At 37.9% G+C, this 17,250-nt stretch overlaps 3 protein-coding genes across 6 annotated transcripts; 1 reads left to right on the top strand and 2 right to left on the bottom strand.

The window, feature by feature from the left end:
- LOC109721454 (guanine nucleotide-binding protein alpha-1 subunit) lies at window positions 45-6,138 on the bottom strand. Of its 4 annotated transcripts, XM_020249104.1 has the most exons (14): window positions 6,003-6,138; window positions 4,992-5,162; window positions 4,839-4,911; window positions 4,296-4,333; window positions 4,120-4,209; window positions 3,839-3,967; window positions 3,562-3,669; window positions 3,340-3,441; window positions 2,560-2,615; window positions 2,024-2,158; window positions 1,245-1,338; window positions 1,098-1,157; window positions 947-1,026; window positions 45-507 (listed from the first exon to the last, which is right to left on the bottom strand). In XM_020249104.1, the coding sequence occupies exons 2-14, from the start codon at window positions 5,085-5,087 to the stop codon at window positions 330-332; spliced, it is 1,239 nt and encodes a 412-aa protein (XP_020104693.1). In that variant the 5' UTR covers window positions 5,088-5,162; window positions 6,003-6,138; the 3' UTR covers window positions 45-329. The 4 variants fall into 4 exon arrangements, with proteins under 4 accessions (XP_020104693.1, XP_020104694.1, XP_020104695.1 ...); XM_020249105.1 differs by lacking the exon at window positions 2,024-2,158; XM_020249106.1 differs by lacking the exons at window positions 4,992-5,162; window positions 6,003-6,138 and having other exon boundaries at window positions 330-507; window positions 4,101-4,209; window positions 4,839-4,916.
- On the bottom strand, window positions 6,954-9,448 carry LOC109720960 (dihydrolipoyllysine-residue acetyltransferase component of acetoin cleaving system-like). The gene is made up of 4 exons (XM_020248337.1): window positions 8,732-9,448; window positions 7,823-7,915; window positions 7,644-7,711; window positions 6,954-7,373 (listed from the first exon to the last, which is right to left on the bottom strand). The coding sequence occupies exons 1-4, from the start codon at window positions 9,365-9,367 to the stop codon at window positions 7,244-7,246; spliced, it is 927 nt and encodes a 308-aa protein (XP_020103926.1). The 5' UTR covers window positions 9,368-9,448; the 3' UTR covers window positions 6,954-7,243.
- LOC109721597 (tubulin--tyrosine ligase-like protein 12) lies at window positions 11,063-17,237 on the top strand. Its single transcript, XM_020249289.1, has 15 exons — window positions 11,063-11,402; window positions 11,489-11,752; window positions 11,932-12,056; window positions 12,283-12,493; window positions 12,705-12,830; window positions 12,917-13,173; window positions 13,866-13,973; window positions 14,254-14,395; window positions 14,469-14,640; window positions 14,973-15,130; window positions 15,587-15,910; window positions 16,046-16,120; window positions 16,372-16,441; window positions 16,520-16,677; window positions 16,891-17,237. Exons 1-15 carry the CDS (start codon window positions 11,121-11,123, stop codon window positions 17,038-17,040), a joined length of 2,622 nt encoding a protein of 873 aa, XP_020104878.1. The 5' UTR covers window positions 11,063-11,120; the 3' UTR covers window positions 17,041-17,237.

The following is a 17,250-nucleotide window of genomic DNA, read 5'->3' as shown; positions in this document are numbered from 1 at the left end:
AAATTGATTCAGAAAATAGGACCCCTGCTTCCAATGAACAAACAGACGCAATCCACGACAAATCTAAAATATGCATGCTGGTTTAAGCTACAATGAAGTGGGAGAACCATCCAGCTGGTAAATAGTAGTAACAATCCTTTGCTGCAGCTGGAAAAATGGTCAAGTTCATTCAACAACTTAAACCAGTAAGAATCTGCAATCTGTGTAACAGTTACAGCTAAAGACATCTTTCCTCGATCAGAATGCACAAAATAAGGCAAAACAAGTTAAAAGAATTACAACTGCTTGCAAAAATGCAATCATATCTCATTATCTGAAAGATCCTGTGCTCACAACAATCCAGCCTCAATTAGGTTTCTCCTCCTCAGGGTCTCATCGACCAATTTGAATGTCTTCTTTACAAGTTTCTGATCCAAGGCGGTTGTCCTGTAGATCTTGAATACACGATCAACGCGGTCGGGCTTGCTGCTCTGGAAGTATAGCTCTTCAAACTTCTTTTTCACAAACCTGTTCAACAGGCACTTGCGAGTGAGAATTTTGTTATGCGGATTTCAAGTTAAACATAAGAAAGTCAGAAAAGAAGAATTGGACATGTCAAGAAATTTGTTATGTGATTACGATCTGCCAACTATGCCATTATAATCGGCCTCTGGATGACCATACTTGCAATGATGCCCCGAAAATCTCTAGAGTTGAGAAGGTAAAAAATTCTTTCTAAATATTCATAATATTATGATCAATATCTGGTAACGGGGGCATCGATATGTAGTACAGGGGTATCTAATCCAGATAATTAATGCAATAGAATGGATAAGATTCATATGCAGACCTCACTTCTACAGTTTTTGCCCACATTTGTTCATACGTATTTAGATGAATGTAACAGTTAGATTTATGAGTTTTTCCTAGTTCTGCATCACTGCTAATAGGAGCAAAAGGCACTCACTCGTATGCATGCTCAACCTCTTGCTTACCGGACGCCATTGGCTGGTAATCTTTAAACCACTCACAGACACTCAAAGGTACCTGCATAACACAGATAATCAGAAATTGTGTGTAAAGAAGTTTTTGATTATCGCATACTTCAAAAGACTCACTTTTTGAACTTTCTTCTCGAATATATCAAACTTGTTTAGGAACAACATGAACGATGTCTTCTGCTCAAGACAAGGAGCACGAGTTTAGACAGGCAGGCAAGAGAATTCAAAGCAACAAAATAAGATTTCCAAGAGCTACATATAGACCTCAAAGCATGCTTGATTCAAGACCCACTCAAATAGTTCTTTGGTATCCATCATTCGGTTCTTTTTCTCATCCTCGAAAGCCATCTGATCATACCTGAAACAACAGAAGTAATTCAAATTACGCAGAGAGTTAGGGAACAACGATCCTCAAAACTAACGAAAAAACAAAGATAGACTGCAATGCAAAATTGCCTCATTTGCTGACCTAGAGGTATACAAATTGCAAATTTATTTCCAAATGAAAATAAAGCTTAAATACAAGTACCTCCTCTGCACTTTCTCCTCTTTGTCAATTTCCCCCCCAACTACAATCTAAATTGCTTCAATTTCATACTGGCGCTTTATTCTCATTCAAAATAGGCCCAACGATTTGATTTAACCACTGAATTCGGAATGAAAACTTTACATAGATGAGTTGGCATATAGAGAGTGGGTTTTACATCTGAGCATCTAGGTTGTAGATGAAATAGTGGATCTAAAGCCAGAAAAAGAATAAATCTCCTCCAGTTAAGCTGCTTAAATTGGAAGCTTATTGGACAATTTATACAATTTGTGTGATTCGTTTCCATCAAGTATGATCAGTTTCATTTGCTAGATTCTTTTCATTAAGTTTGCAAAGGAATTTGACAATTGTCCGAAATTTTTGGGCCTACTCGAGAAAGAGTAAAACGGAAGGTTGAAATGAAAGCAACTTATAATCTAAGAGGTAATTTAGATGGGGATAAACAGTCAAGAGATCACCTTAGTCATATAACATCACAGGGGAATTTAAGACTTACTCGCTAATGGCAGCACAAAATATTACAGCTGTAACACCTTCAAATAGATGGATCCATTTTCTTCTCTCATTTCTCTGCCCGCCCACGTCATACAACCTATATACCTCGCCACTTTTTCTATTCTCGCCAACTGGGCTGCAGAACCAATTTTCCCTTATTAGATCTCATATCTTAACTGGTAAACTCTTTAATCAAGAATACACCGTTCAAAGAGCAAGAAAAGAAGATAACTATTTTACTTTGTGGGCAAATAAAAGGAAAATAGGCATTAAGAGGATGAAATACAGAGATAATGGAGCGGATAAGGTAAATAGGTTGACAGAGGACATAGTAACCAAACAGATTGACTTCATAATCCTGTTCTCTTCTCAGCCTTCATTAACTAACAGCTTGAATCATATATAGAGAGGCATCGACTAAAGAAATGAGGATGTCAACAACCAAAGTAAAATGTGAGGTGACTGTAGTTTGTAGAACATAAACAAGCCCAACACATAAAACACGTGTTTGAAAGTTACATCAACATGAAATGTCACCTGAATTGAATCTCTACAACACCAGTTGTTCGCACTCTTGCATTAAGAACATCATCCTGATGACATCCAAAATAGTGTTAGCAAAAAAGAAAATCAACAATTTGTATAAAAATATATAACAAGAATCATTAAGAAGCATACCAAAATTACATTGTTAGCAAACTAAGCTATGGAACCCACAACATTCGGGTAAAACTCAAGGGAAAAAAAAAAGGAGAAAAGACCAACTCAAAAGCCATAGCCTGATTGCTGTAACCGCAAAAGCTTCATACACGCAACAAGAAGGAAGGGATTTCTCAAAAGTAAAAGGCAAGATTAGTAGCTAAGAAGTGACTAAAACGTTAAAAACAACAGTCCTCAGTTTCAGAATCTAGCCGAAATTCATAAAAGCCTATACATCAAAATTACAAAAGTATCTATTTTATCCACCTTTTTATCAATGGAAAGGACCAGTAATGATAAAAGCCAGCAAATTCGTCACCTGGCAACTCTTTACTGCCTTACATCAATCAACACTCCCATCATACACTAAAGACTACTGCAGTATGCAAATCTGAATGGCTTCATTTAAATAATCCTACACAGAAGTGACAGGATTGGTAGATTCGGTAGAATGATAGTAATTTCTCACCCACACAGGGTAGAATGACAGTAATTTCTGACCCACAGGCTTTTGGGAACACGAACTAGAAGTTTTAGTGTCTGAATATAATGATCTGGCAAACATAGTGGAGTAAAATGGTGTAGAGGAGAATACAGGTCTAATAGGCAGACAGCAACCTTAGTTGGAACATAATCAACTTCGGATAATCGCTCCAAATTCTCCATGAAGTATTGAGCACAGTCAGGGACTTGCAGTATATTTCCATGAGAATAAGTTTCCTGAAACGGCATGTACAAGGATGAAACAGAATCACTTAGTCCACAGTCCTTGCAAATCAACAACATATACTCAAATATTAATTTAACATGGTTGGACGATCAACTCAATACAGAGCGAACCTGAATAGCAGCATCTTCCCATAGAATCTTTATCTCATTTGCAAGCTCCTTAGTAAGTAATGGATAATCCAATCTGCTTCCAATCTCTGATAGTTTTTCTCCTATCTCCTGGATTCAAGGATTAAAATTTACAAGGCATCAAACGGAAAGAAACTGCAGCAAAGCCGAGACAATTAAATTCTTAACCACTTGGTAAATCCTATATCCTAAACAGTACAAGACAACAAAAAAGCTGCATAAAAGAGATAAGAAGTTAGAAATACGCAAAGTTGCAAACCTTGTTCTCGGGAGATATTTCATACTTTGATGAGTTTGACTCGCTTTGTGGCAATTCCTTTGCTTCATCATACAATATTGATGAGTTTGACTCACTTTGTGCCAATTCCTTTGCCCCATCATACAATATCTGTTAATATTAAACCAGTTTAGCACCAGACGCAAAAGAAATATATGAAAGTCACAATAAAAGGAATCAATTCTTCCAAGTTTCTAACACTAAGAAATCCACACTATAAAAATAAGAGAAACAACAGACACACCCTTTTCAGTATTGCGTACTTTAATTGTCTGATAAACATTAGCATGGATAACTGATGTATAACTTCGAAGTTCAGCCGCATCAAAGCCATTTTGGAAAAGAAGCTTTATCTGAAGATAGATAACGAAAATATTAGGAGCGTTTGTGGGAGAACTATTTGCGAATCAGCAAAATACAATGAAGTAAATTACTTCACCTGCTTAAATATTGTAGATTTTCCTGATTCGCCCGCACCTTCAAATGAAAAGGTAATTAAGACCAGATAAATATTAGTAAAGTTTTTAAATTTCTAGACAGGATGAAGACATGGACACCAGAGCAAAATTTTCATTTAGTTTCAATTTATTCATCTTTTTAGGCAATCTACTAATACCTGATGATGCTTTCAACACTGAAAAGTTTAAATTGCCAGCATTATCGAGAATTTTCAAGAAATATAGCAAGAATTCTGACACAGGAATCAAGCATATATTTAATACAAACTGTGCTGGAAACATGATTCAAATAATAATGAACTCATAATCAGTCAAAAACAAAAGTTGTATCGGAAAAATCAAAACCAACAACTCGCGGATTGTTAGTAATACCTAAGAAGACCAAAGGAATGACACCAATCATATGGCATATACTTGCCAGTTCTTGAATACCTCTTCTAATTGAGACTTTGCTAATATTGTCCTCCAGATAAGAGGAATACGAGGTAAAAATAAAAATGAACAATTATTATGGGTAGGCATACCAAGAAGTAAAAGCTTATGGATGTGTTGCTCAGCCTTTGTTTCCTGAGCAATTCGGCGCTCAATTTCTGCAGCCTGCATATATTCAAAGAGCAAGAAGCATGAAATCAGTACTCACTTTTGGTTCTCTTGATACCAGGGGTTAAAGAGCATACCTGCACATTCTCTTCGGTATCAGCCTCGTTGAAAGAGTGTGGTCTGCTGCAGGAACAGCCCATGTTTTCCAGCAAAACGGCAAGAATAGACATCATACTATAAATACTTCATTTGATCTTCTACACGAGCCCGTAATGGATGACTCCATTTCTTTGAAATTCAGATGCCGCCTATTAATAGAACTCTAACTGTTACAAAAATGAAAGAGGCTCCGAATATGCATGTTCGGCGCTGTTTCTACCTCTGTTTCCATATCTGTAGCCACTCTGGTAGAGCATGTGGCTCTAAACATATAAACTAAAATAAAATAAAATCTAAGCCTTGTTTGGTGTTGCTCGTCTTTCTCTTTCTTTTTTCTTTTTCTTTTTCTTTTTTTGGTGTAAACACAAATTCTATGTGACTATAAAATATGTTAGAAAAAAAAATAAAATCAAACAATGGCACCAAACAAGGCCTAAAGCTTCTGTTGTGCAGGAAGCAAGAAGCTGCAATGAGATTCTGAGCTCGGAAAACAACTCCAAATTGGAGCTTCTACTTCTGCTGCTGAGAGAAGCTACACACTGCTTCTCCCAAAAGCACTTCTTCGAATAGCACTACACTCCACAGCAGGGCTAATATAACTTCATCTACAGCAGATCCGTGGAAGCAAGAAGCTGCGATGAGATTCTGAGCTCGGAAAAAAAAAAAAAAAAAAACTATAAATGGGAGCTTCTACTTCTACTGCAGAGAAGAGCTACACAGTGCTACTTAAATGGCACTTAATCGAACAGCACTACACTCTGAAGTAGGGTTAATACAACTCCATCTACTGTAGATCCGCGCATTCCCAAAAAGATCTAACGAAACAATGAATGCAAGCTAAAAAATGATCAGTAACACTACAACCTCAAGAAAAATTGAAGGAAAAAGAAGTGATTAGATCTACTAAATTGCCCAAAAATAAACTGTAAAGATCGGATAGGAGAGTAAAGCAAGAGCCGATCTGATATCGAGGGAGAGATCTGCTTCACCTGCTCGGAGAATTGAGAGGAGGAGAGCGCACGAAGAGGCGAGGAATCGAGTGGAGAGCGCTAGAGATAGATAGAGAGTGAGAGTGAGAGTGGGAAGGGTTCGGCGAGAGAGAGAGTTGGTTAGGGTTTGTCGTGGGCCGTAGTCGAGTCCAACCGGCCTATTTACGACTCATCTCGCTCGTTCGGATCGGATCGAATCGGACCCGGAAAGCAGGGGGTTGCATCGTACGGTTTGGTTCGATTTTAGCAGGCCAAGGTTTCTTACATATTTATGATTTTTTTTTTTCTTTTCCTATTTTAGTTTGGCTTCTATCATGATTCATGAACCTTCTCAGTATTTATTACATTATTTTATATTAGTTTTATCTTTTTAAATTTAGAATATTGAGGTATTTTAATAATAAAAATATTTATTTATCGATTGTCTCTAGTGCAAGTGGCAAAAAATTTTGATTCACATTTCCAGCTAAATTTATTTCTAAATAAAAATGATTCGGCGTGGAATTAAATTTGTAATTTTAGCCAAATTTATTTTATAACCATACAATTAAAAAGCACAAATTATAAAATAATAAAGTATTTCTTTTCACCATCCATGGTTTATTATTAAATATAGCACTACTTTATTACTCTTCCTAAGAGCGAATCCTTTTTAGAAAACAAAGGACCTTTTCGTAGTGGGCGACCAAATGTGCCCCATTAGCAATCTCTACGTTATGGAAAAGCGCTTTTGAGATTATGATAAACATGCCAGCAGTATAAAAAGGCGCGAAAAGATAAACTATAAGATGACAAATTACTGCACTTTGACCCACCCAATCCCAAACTAGAAACACACTCTACCTCATAAAAGCATTTTGGAATTTCTTCTCAAAAAAAAAAGATCTCGAAAATTTTGAAAAAATAATCACCAATTCAAAATTTCGACATCTAGCTGTAGCAAACTAAGAATAAGATAATTTAAAAATTAAACTGCTATAATTACTTCACACAGGTTTATTCAAACACCGGAGACAAACACTCCATTCAGGTGTGAATATACTAACATTTTCTTTTTTCTCCATTTTTGTTTGAAGTTTTTCATAAACTTCGTGCCTCAAAACCCTACGAAAGAGTTTGATACAATATATAATTCTAAAAGCAGATCCCTTTTCTTAACACGCACGATGAGAATTCGAATCCTTGACCTTTATAATTCCGACAGAGAAATAATTATTCAAGCATAAAATTTGTGTCGCAGTTCACAATGAAGGTCTCGGAGAACCCAGCAAGAAGTTGAGCAGAACCTTGTTAAATTTATTTGGACGCTCCATCTGCGGCACATGCCCTGTTCTATCCAAAATTTCCAACCTAGCCTTCTCTCCCAGGCATCTGCACTCGTATTTTTTAAGGGAAAAAAATCAAATACAAAAAATAGAGAGTGTTATCACTCGCAGAGTTAAAGGTTGTTTGCGAGTGGAAAGTCAGAGAGCGAGTAATTCGTGAGTTCTGCAAACTCGACTGTGCTCTCTATTAAACAAGCTTTAGATGAAATCGCGACTTCGGAGCCGAACAAACACCCAGGCCTATAACTTCCGAAGTTACGAATTCAACCTCCGAGATTATTAAAAAAAAAAAAAGAAAAATAAGATAGATCCTCACCTTTTCAACTCGAACGCCTTCTCCACCGGAAAAATTTGGTCGTGCTCCCCCCAGATGATCAGAACCTCCTAATAATAAATAAAAGAGGAGGATTTGGGGAGCGAAATAAAGACTCAAAATGAGGGAATTATAGCAAATAACTTAACGAGTAATCAGTAGTTATGCACGCAAATGGTCACCTGAGAGAGAGGAGTAAGCTGAAACTCATCTTTGCCGAGAGTTAGTCCCTTTATGAGTTCCATCTTTTCTTTGAGTCTGTCGCTCAAAAGATTCTGCACGATCGTCGAACGAATCAGCTACTCTTCGTTAGGAGTAACAAATGATTTTCTTTTTCTGTTTCCTTTTTGTAGACAAGTGATATTTATGTACTAAATTAAGAATTTTATACAACCAGATTAAGAAACTAACTAATAAATTAAAATTTTAATAAAAAGAATAAAATTGCTAGCTCCATGTCACAGTGTCCCGTAGTTGATCGTGGTTCTGGTCTCTGTACATTTTTAGCTCGTTAAAATGCCTGTCCAGATTAAGAGCTAAAATCTCGAGTTTTTTTTTTTTTTAAAAATAGGTACCATACTACCCGCTTCGTTTATTTTATTTAGAAATAAATTTAATTTTAAAATGTGAATTAATTAGGATTCGAATTTGGAACTTCGAATATCAACATAAAATACTTTGCCATTTACGCTAGGGATGATAGGTTACTCGATTCATTTTTATACTCAATGTTATGCTTAGTATAGCACAATAAGTCGATTATTATATATAAAAATATATATATTTGCATATGTTTTCACCTTAACTCTACTTATGTTTGGCATTGATGTTGACGGTTGGCTAATGATATTAAACGATAAAATAAATAATTAAGACAAAGGTATATGACAATATCGATTAATTGCAACGCAATACTTTTTTTATATAAAATAAAAAAAAATGATTCTTTAATTAATTGTTTTTTTTTTTTTCGGTTTTGTGTTGTTTAATCTACAATTCCAAATGTAGACTAATAAATAAGTAGGTAAGAATAATTACAAAGAACGAGCTTGTCAGAGAGCGGTGTCACGCGCGAGATCGGACGGACCTACCCGAATGACGTCGCGCAGCACGAACTCCGGCACGAATCTCGGCGCGCGGTAGAAGGCGAGGCCGACGAGGGCGCGGAGGCTCGCCGCGTCCCGCGGGAGCATGAGCTCCGCCACGCCGCCGACGCCGCCGCGCCGCGCCAGCTCGCGGTCGTCCGCCTCGGCCTTGAGCACGTCGGAGCTCGCGATGACGACCCGCTCCACCCGCTCCGCCCCGAGCGCCCGCGCCAGGTGGTACGCCACGAACCCCCCGTAGCTCGTCCCCGCCACGGCCACGCGCCCCGCGCCGCCCAGCAGCCCCAGCGCCTCCAGGAGCCGCGCGACCGCCGCCGCCTGGAACGCCTCGGACCGGAGCGGCGACCGCGTCGACGACCCGCCGAAGAATAGGAGGTCGGGGACGACGAGGTGGAAGTGCGGCGCCAGCGCCCCCACCTGCCACCGCCACTGCCACGTCGCCCGCGGCCCGAACCCGTGGATGAGCACGAGAGCCGGCTTAGGGTTAGGGTTAGGGTTAGCGCTGGGGATCCAGCAGTGGATCGTGGTTTCGTCGTCGATGGCGACGGAGCTGGGGCGGAGACCCGCGGAGACGTAGCATCGGCGGATGTAGGCGTCGATCAAGGGGACGAAGCTCAAACCCATTTTACTCGTTCGGTAAAGTGAACGTCGCAAATTGCGAAGAGCACCAAGCAATTTTACAATGTTACCAAAAAAATATATAAATAACAGTTATAATTAAGAGGCAAAGTTGCCTCGCTTACTTTATAGTAGTTAATAATATATTAGGTAGGTGAGACTTAGCGTGGACTTAATTAATTACATGCCTCTGTCTTTTTTGCATTAAATTAAATAAATGTGCTAAGATGTGAATGCCGTGAGGTAGCTAGCTTACTATCTACCTAAGTGTTGAAAATTTTCAAAGTGGATCAACGAAAATAGATGACCTATTCGTGCCTTTGTTTAATGTTCTATCAAATGAAAGCTCTAGAAAAACTCGGCGTTGCTGATTGCATGGGATGTTGGATTTGCGTCGGTCCATGATTTTGAAAGAGAGTTTTAGATCTACTTTGGTAAATATCTGTAGTGAAATGTTTAAGTTTTACTATAGCTTGTAATGCGATGCTCTTTCTTTAGCAACTAATTTGCTCAGGTAGTGACATCGCACCGTCCAATTAATAAGATTCTGGGGACAACAAGCGCAATTGGGAGACGCAGAAACGCACGAGAATGGGAGCCAAACGAAGATTATACGGGGCATTAAATTATCATAGAGTAAGTTTCATAGTACAAAGTCACGTAAAATACTTAAAACTGACAACGATCGGTTTGGTTTAAGGCATAACGAGAGATATTATCTATACACTTGTACGGAGTGAAAATTTTATATTTTCTCAACTTAGATTTAAAAAAGTTTTTTAGATATTTAATTTTTTGAATAGAAAAATGACAAAATTCAATATGAGCTTTTATATAAGAGAGCGTCAAAAATACTTTTTTATTTTTGCTGTACAAGATAATATTGTCTCAATTAAGAAATTAGTTCTCAAAATAGTAATAATAATGATAGATCGAGTAGGGGAGAGTGAAGAGAGGTATATGCTTAGTCAGCCGTTCGCATTTTTTACTGAATAAATTAGCAAAAATAATCAATATATTTTCTTTTTCTAAAACACCTATTTCGTTTTGGGCTTAATTACATATTAGTATACCATACTTTGGGGCTTTGCAATTTGTGTTCCACAGAAAGAGACTCCTCAACTACTATTTTCTCATCAATGTCTATAATATACTTTATGTTATTTAATTTTTACATTTTATTATTTATTTTTAAATGTATTACTAAGTTATTATCTTTTGACCGTCTCTATAAAAAATAAAGACTAATAGTTCAGTAATATAGCAGTGAAGTACAGGGTAGGCCCAATTTAGCGGGAGAGAAATAAATCCATTAAATTCTTTTGTCATATTATTCTGAATCAAATTGTTTTGGTATTTTAGATATTTTATTTTTATAGAGACGGTCAAAAGATAATAACTTAGTATCTAAAAAAGAGTTTATTAATTAATAATGGTGCAGAGATCGAAATATATAATAATTTAGTAATAGTTTTTTTGAAAGAAAATTAATCGAGCGTATCAAATGAAAAAAACGTCCCAAAGTAATATAGCAGTGAAGTATAATCAAAGTCTTTTTTTTTTTCTTTTTTTTTTTTATGGAATCAGACCAGACCAAACATGGACCGAACCCGAGCTCGAACTACACATAGCTAATGAACCGTTCATAGCTTTCCCGCTTCGACCCTAAACCCTCCTTTCTCCCCCATTCCACACAATAGTGACACTCTTACTCGCCCCTTCCCCGTCCTCCTCCTCCTCCTCTTCTTCTTCCTCCGCCATGGCGTCGTCTCCTTCCTCGCGAATCCGCACCTTCGAGGACTTCGCGAGGGTCCACGCCATCCTCCTCGCCGCCTCCGGCCTCCCTCCGTCGCTCCACCGCCGCCTCTTCCTCAAGCTCTCCTCCGACACCTTCGACGGCGGCGACTTCTTCGCCGTCGAGCCCTGCGACGGCGGGAGGCGGCGCCGCCTCGTCCTCTCCGCCGCCTCCCTCCCCGAGCACTCCGACGTCTTCCTCGTCGACCACGCCTGGTCCTTTCGCCTCCCCGATGCCCTCAAACAGGTCCATTTATCTTCCACGTAACTTCGCTTCTAGGGTTACGCGTTGTGGTTTGGGAGCTCGCTGTCGAGTTGTGTTTGCGTCTGCAGTTGCGGGAAGTGCCGGGATTGGTCGAGCGCATGGCGGCGTTGATGTGCGTCGATGTTGATACGGAGCCCGAGATCGAAGGGTCCGAAGCTGAAGATGAAGCGGAGGCGGAGAACGGAACCCGTGAGAGCATGTTGGAGATAGTGCAAAGAGAAGTGAGCAGAGTGAAGGAGAGGGGGAGCAACTCTGCGGCATGGTTGGAACTTGAGGAGCTCGGAATCGACGATGAGATGCTGCTGTCTCTGGATCTCTCTGCGAAACTTCCGGTTGAGTACTCTTTGGAAGTATATATGTTTGAATTAAAGGCCCGCATTATATTGTCTTTGTAATGCTTGTAGATGGATTTTATCGTACTTTAGATGTTAATTCTTAATAACAATTATTCTGTAATAAAATATTTTAGCTGTCATTTTACTGAGTTTATTTATTCTGCTTGTTGCATTAGAACCTTGTTGCCCTTAATTTGTGGGGAAACAAGCTTCGGGACGCAGATACAGTGGTGCAGGAAATTACCAAATGCGGAAGGTTAAGAGCTCTATGGTTGAACGATAACCCAGTTCTGCAAAGTGGGTAAGTTTCGTTTACTGTCAGATGCATTATATCTGCTTCTAGGGTGTTATCTTTTATTCGTTCTGGCATTAATTTTCCAGTATATCAATTATTTTTTGACAAATTCATCTATAGAAACACTTGTTATTTAAATTTTCAAAATGAAAGTTGAAATAACAAAAATATGCATTGTTGCTCTTTCTCTTTTCATTTCCGTCATCTGACATGCATCATGTGTTTTCTGCAGTGATCATTTTGGTAAAGCAATTCTTGATGGTATTCCGGGTTTGGAGATATTCAATTCGTGTTTCACTCGCAACTATGGCGAGTGGGCCTTAGGTTTTTGTGGGGGCATCATTGGAGCAGATAATCCTGATTCCTTTGAAGAGGGTTCTCTTTCATTCGAGAGCATTACCACTCTTGACCTTTCAAATAGATCTATCCACAACTTACATAAGGTGAAGTCTAGCTGAAACTGTTTATTCTGATACCTTAATGTCTGTTTTTCCCTTGTTCTGTGGACCTTATATTTTGTCAAATCGTATTTTATTTTATATATATGTTTAGACAACTCTCATATTCTATTTGAGCGACTTATTCTTTATCAACCAGAAAGAGAAAGTTTAGATTTTGATGGCTTTGTTAACACTTTTCCTCTGAACTTTTTAGGTATTTTCTCCTGCTAAAATGCCTGCCCTTTCACATCTGAATCTACGAGGGAATCCATTAGACGAAATACCTGTTGGTGAGCTTTTGAAGTTATTAGGTGGATTTAGCTGTCTGCAAGAGTTGGAGGTAATATTGAGCAGTTGGCTTCTTAAATGAGAATCTGCATATTTAGGCTCGTTGTTTAAATAAATAAATATATGTTTAATTTGCAGGTTGATATTCCTGGTCCTCTCGGAAACAGTGCAGTTAAAATTCTCGAATCTCTTCCAAATATTTCTTTGCTAAATGGTGTTAGTGCATCCATTATAGTTGAAAGTGGCAAGCATATAATTGATTCCGCACTTCAACCACGTCTTCCGGAATGGACACCTGCAGAACCTCTTGTTGACAGGGTCATTAGTGCAATGTGGTTGTATTTGATGACATATAGGCTTGCAGATGAGGAAAAGATTGATGAAACATCTGTCTGGTATGTAAGTTCCTTGTCAACTTGTTAAATTTTCTACCATAAAAAAATATTATATTTTTTGAGTCAATTAAAGGTACTCTTGATATGCAATGTACCGTGATGTGAATTTCTTATTATGTTGAGTATGGAGTTGCGTTTCAGAGTGACGGCGAATTTTAAATTTATGTTTCAAAATTTGATTGCTTCAAGTTTCTTCTCCAACATCTAGTCTTCTCTATAAATTTTACGCTATGAACTTCACTAAAGAACAGCTTAAGCATCTATTCTCAAACACCTGGCATCAAGAGCACTAAATGCTTCTTTGTCTTTGTGCGTGCTTTAATCATCATTGCTGTTAAAAAGATAATGAAAGATGTTACATACTGTGAGTGATAAAAGGACTGATAAATTTACAGATTTATACTGAAATATGTGGTGAAAAAGGGTTGCTTACTTGCCTCATTTTGTGCGAGGACATGTGCTAATAAGAGGTAAAAAGTTTATCGTATTATAAATTTAGGCTTTTCGCAACCATTTTTATCAGGAATGATAGGTTAAATTACAGGTTCATCCTTGTTGATCAATTGAGAGCCACAAGTTATTTCTATAAGTCAAGACAAAGTTGTAGAAGACAATAGAGGCAAATTTGTGTGTGTCCTTAGTAAATTTTACTTGGTTTGTCTCGTTAATTTCTTATTTGCTGCGATATGCAGGTATGTTATGGATGAATTGGGATCAGCTTTGAGGCATAGTGATGATGCAAACTTTAGGGTAGCTCCTTTCCTGTATATGCCGGAGGGGAAACTGGCTTCAGCTGTAAGGTGTGTCCTATTGCACCTTCCATAATAGCATCTAGAGTTTGTCACTTGTACATTGTATTTTCTTATTTTGTACCATTATTGGAGTTCGGTAAGGCATCAGAGTGAGTTTTTCTTCTCTTCTGAAGAAAAAAAAAACGAAGAGATTAATTAGTATTAAACTGTTAAATCATTGGTTAACACTTTTCAACCTTTGACTACTTTTTGAAGGTTGAGGATGCGTAATCTTTGTACTTCATATTCTTCTTGGTGATTTTATGACACTCTAGCACAATAATTTCAGTTTTTCAATTTTATGGCCAACTCGAGATGTTCACTGTGGAGAAGAATGTACTCGTGATTACTTGTTTGGTATTGGAGAGGATAAACAACGTTCTGCCCGGCTTACAGCTTGGTTCCATACACCGGAGAACTACTTTATCCAGGTACTGTTATTTCTTTTTCCTCCATCGTAAGTATGACTTGTTCAGTCTCTTACTTCTACACTTCTGCCTGCAGGAATTCAGAAAATACAAGCAACAACTGGAATCAAAAAGCTTTTGTCCTCCTACTCCTACTATAGAGGCCCCTGCAACCAAAAGTATACTTCCAAGTGATGGACGTGCTCTCCGGGTTTTTACCGATATACCCCAAGTAGAAGAATTTTTAAGACGACCTGAGTTTGTTCTCAGTAAGTTGCTTTTCTTTTATGTACATGCTTACTTTAGCATGGCCAGTATAATCTTCCCATTCATCAAAGTTCTAGACCTATAACTTATTCAACCCTTCCAGGGACATAGACCTTATCTCATGTATTAGCTCTCCACATCTGTCCCTCGTCTATTATATACTTATTCTTCATTTGCCTTTTTTGAAAGGTAAATTTGGAGAAAGTTTGTTTTTCTTTTCTTTTTTCCCCCTCGATATTAATCAATTTATCATTTTATTATCCAATGAAATTGTTGCTTCTGATTGCTGTGAATATTCAGCTTCCTCAGCATTACATTTTCATTCTGCTTGCAGCAACTGATCCAAAGGATGCAGACATCATCTGGACAAGTTTGCAAGTGGATCAAGAAGTGAGGAATGCTCTTGGACTAAACGACCATCAATATGTAAATCAATTCCCTTTTGAAGCTTGCCTTGTAATGAAGCACCATTTGGCAGAGACCATCCACAAGGTGACTATTTAAATTCTTCTAATAGTTGTCGTTGCTTCTTAAGTTATTATATCAATTTGTCCTTGTACATCCAATAACCTGTTTGAGAAATTAGTGTGATACTACTTATATACACTTTTATAAGATAAATTATGCATCTTGAACCACCGTATTCAGTATATCCATCTTCAATATATCATATGTTGGGGAAAACAGTGTGTTAGCAATTGTAATAGAATTTTGTTGTGGTTACCTTTAAATTTCTGATTGTTTTCATATCAGACTTGTTTCTTTGGTTCTAACCTTTTCAATCAGCAATGCCTCATTGGGCCACCATATTGCAATAGGAAAGCTATATGATCAGCAGAAGGAACTGGTTACCTTTAAATATCTGATTTTTTTTCGCTTGAATTTATAAAGCCACATGTGAGTTTATTCTGTTAGCTTGTTACCTATGAATATTTCATCTATCTGCAGGCTCAAGGCTCTCCTGAATGGCTCCAGCCTACTTATAACCTAGAAACACAGTTGTCATACCTTATTGGGGATTATTTTGTGCGCAAACGTGATGGACTTAATAATTTATGGATACTAAAACCATGGAATATGGCACGAACAATTGACACAACAGTTACAGGTGATTTGACGGCTATTATCAGACTTATGGAGACTGGTCCTAAGATATGCCAAAAGTATATCGAATGCCCTGCATTGTTTCGAGGGAAGAAGTTTGATCTTCGCTACATAGTCTTACTTCGCAGTTTGCAGCCTTTTGAGTTATTTCTTTCTCATGTGTTTTGGGTATGCTTTAGAATGTTGCAATCTTTCTTCTACTTTGAACCTTTTTCCAATTACAGTCTCTAGCTTGTTAATATCTTTTGACTTCGAGATACTTTGGCTTCTGACAGTTCTGGTGGATCTGACTGCTTCTTGTAGGTTAGGTTGGCAAACAATCCATACACCTTGGAAAAGAACAGCTTTTTTGAGTATGAAACTCATTTCACTGTGATGGTAAGTCAACTGTTTACATTATGAGGACCTATATACTTATTTCAGGTTGGTTTTGAGTAGAACTTGCAGTCAACACCTTGACTGCAAGCTCAGCTCATCTACCTTCTTGTTAAAATGACTGCATAAAAGAGCCTAAAGTTTTATCTCCAAGAACTTTTACTATTTACTTGGAAATTTTCTTTCGTGCTTCGGGTTTTCTTAGTCATCAACTCATCTTTATATTTAGCAGTTTCTCGGCCATTTTTTTTCAGAATTATATTGGAAGGCTGAATCATATGAACACACCAGATTTCGTGAGGGAGTTCGAGGAGGAGCATAAAGGTATTATAACCTATTAAGACTTTTCATCTTGTATTGGAAATATTAGCATACTTAATAATTAATGCTACTGTTCTGTAGTGAAATGGCGAGACATCCATCAACGAATCCAGGAGATGATCCGACGTGTATTTGAGTCAGCTGCAGCAGTCCATCCCGAGATGCATAATCCATATGCTAGGGCCATGTATGGGGTGGATGTTATGCTGGATCATCAGTTCATGCCGAAAATTTTGGAGGTAATTCATTTTCCCCTTTCCTTTTTCAGTTGTCTCGGAAGTGCTATTCAGCTGAATATTCTTTGCCTTTTCTTTTGTGGCTTAATCTGACATTCTTTTTGAATGAAGATATCACCTGATCTAGAATTTGAGTTCCGATTGAGTTGCGAAACATCTTAGGATTTGAACTGAAAACTTAATGTAGTTATAGCTTGACCTTCCTACTTCATGCAGGTAACATATTGTCCTGACTGCACTAGAGCGTGTAAATATGATACAGAAGCTATCTTAGGAAATCAGGATGTCATTAAAGGCCGCGATTTTATTAATATGGTGTTTGGTTGTCTCTTTCTCGACGAGTTAAAACATGTAACACCTCTGTAAACTAAGTTTGATCTCTGTAAAATGTAGTGTATACTTTCATATGAGCATTTGTTGTGAAGAGGCATTTTTGTGTTGAATTTTGTTGAGCACATTCACTTTGTTCGATCATACCCAAGAAGTTATTTTCGTATGTATCTTCGGATTTGGTTCTTAATGTTGTTGCAGATGATCCTCAGCTCACGCTTTTCCAAGTAGCATACACATAGTTAC

This window comes from Ananas comosus, linkage group 15 (genome assembly GCF_001540865.1).
Source record: "Ananas comosus cultivar F153 linkage group 15, ASM154086v1, whole genome shotgun sequence".
Lineage (NCBI taxonomy): Eukaryota > Viridiplantae > Streptophyta > Magnoliopsida > Poales > Bromeliaceae > Ananas > Ananas comosus.
Note: the sequence above shows the minus strand (reverse complement) of the source record. Positions and strands in the feature narration are given on the sequence as shown.

What these genes read in the sequence shown, in the direction of transcription:
- LOC109721597 (XM_020249289.1), top strand. Translation starts at nt 11,121, where the DNA reads ATGGCGTCGTCTCCTTCCTCGCGAATCCGCACCTTCGAGGACTTCGCG. An exon ending in GCTGTCTGCAAGAGTTGGAG is followed by an intron (nt 12,831 to 12,916) that starts GTAATATTGAGC and finishes TTTAATTTGCAG; the next exon opens with GTTGATATTCCTGGTCCTCT. An exon ending in AAACTGGCTTCAGCTGTAAG is followed by an intron (nt 13,974 to 14,253) that starts GTGTGTCCTATT and finishes CAATAATTTCAG; the next exon opens with TTTTTCAATTTTATGGCCAA.
- LOC109721454 (XM_020249104.1), bottom strand. Translation starts at nt 5,087, where the DNA reads ATGATGTCTATTCTTGCCGTTTTGCTGGAAAACATGGGCTGTTCCTGC. An exon ending in ATGTTTATCAGACAATTAAA is followed by an intron (nt 3,968 to 4,119) that starts GTACGCAATACT and finishes TAATATTAACAG; the next exon opens with ATATTGTATGATGGGGCAAA. An exon ending in TGAATCAAGCATGCTTTGAG is followed by an intron (nt 1,158 to 1,244) that starts GTCTATATGTAG and finishes TGTCTTGAGCAG; the next exon opens with AAGACATCGTTCATGTTGTT.
- LOC109720960 (XM_020248337.1), bottom strand. Translation starts at nt 9,367, where the DNA reads ATGGGTTTGAGCTTCGTCCCCTTGATCGACGCCTACATCCGCCGATGC. An exon ending in AGCTTACTCCTCTCTCTCAG is followed by an intron (nt 7,712 to 7,822) that starts GTGACCATTTGC and finishes ATTTATTATTAG; the next exon opens with GAGGTTCTGATCATCTGGGG. An exon ending in AAGGCGTTCGAGTTGAAAAG is followed by an intron (nt 7,374 to 7,643) that starts GTGAGGATCTAT and finishes ATACGAGTGCAG; the next exon opens with ATGCCTGGGAGAGAAGGCTA.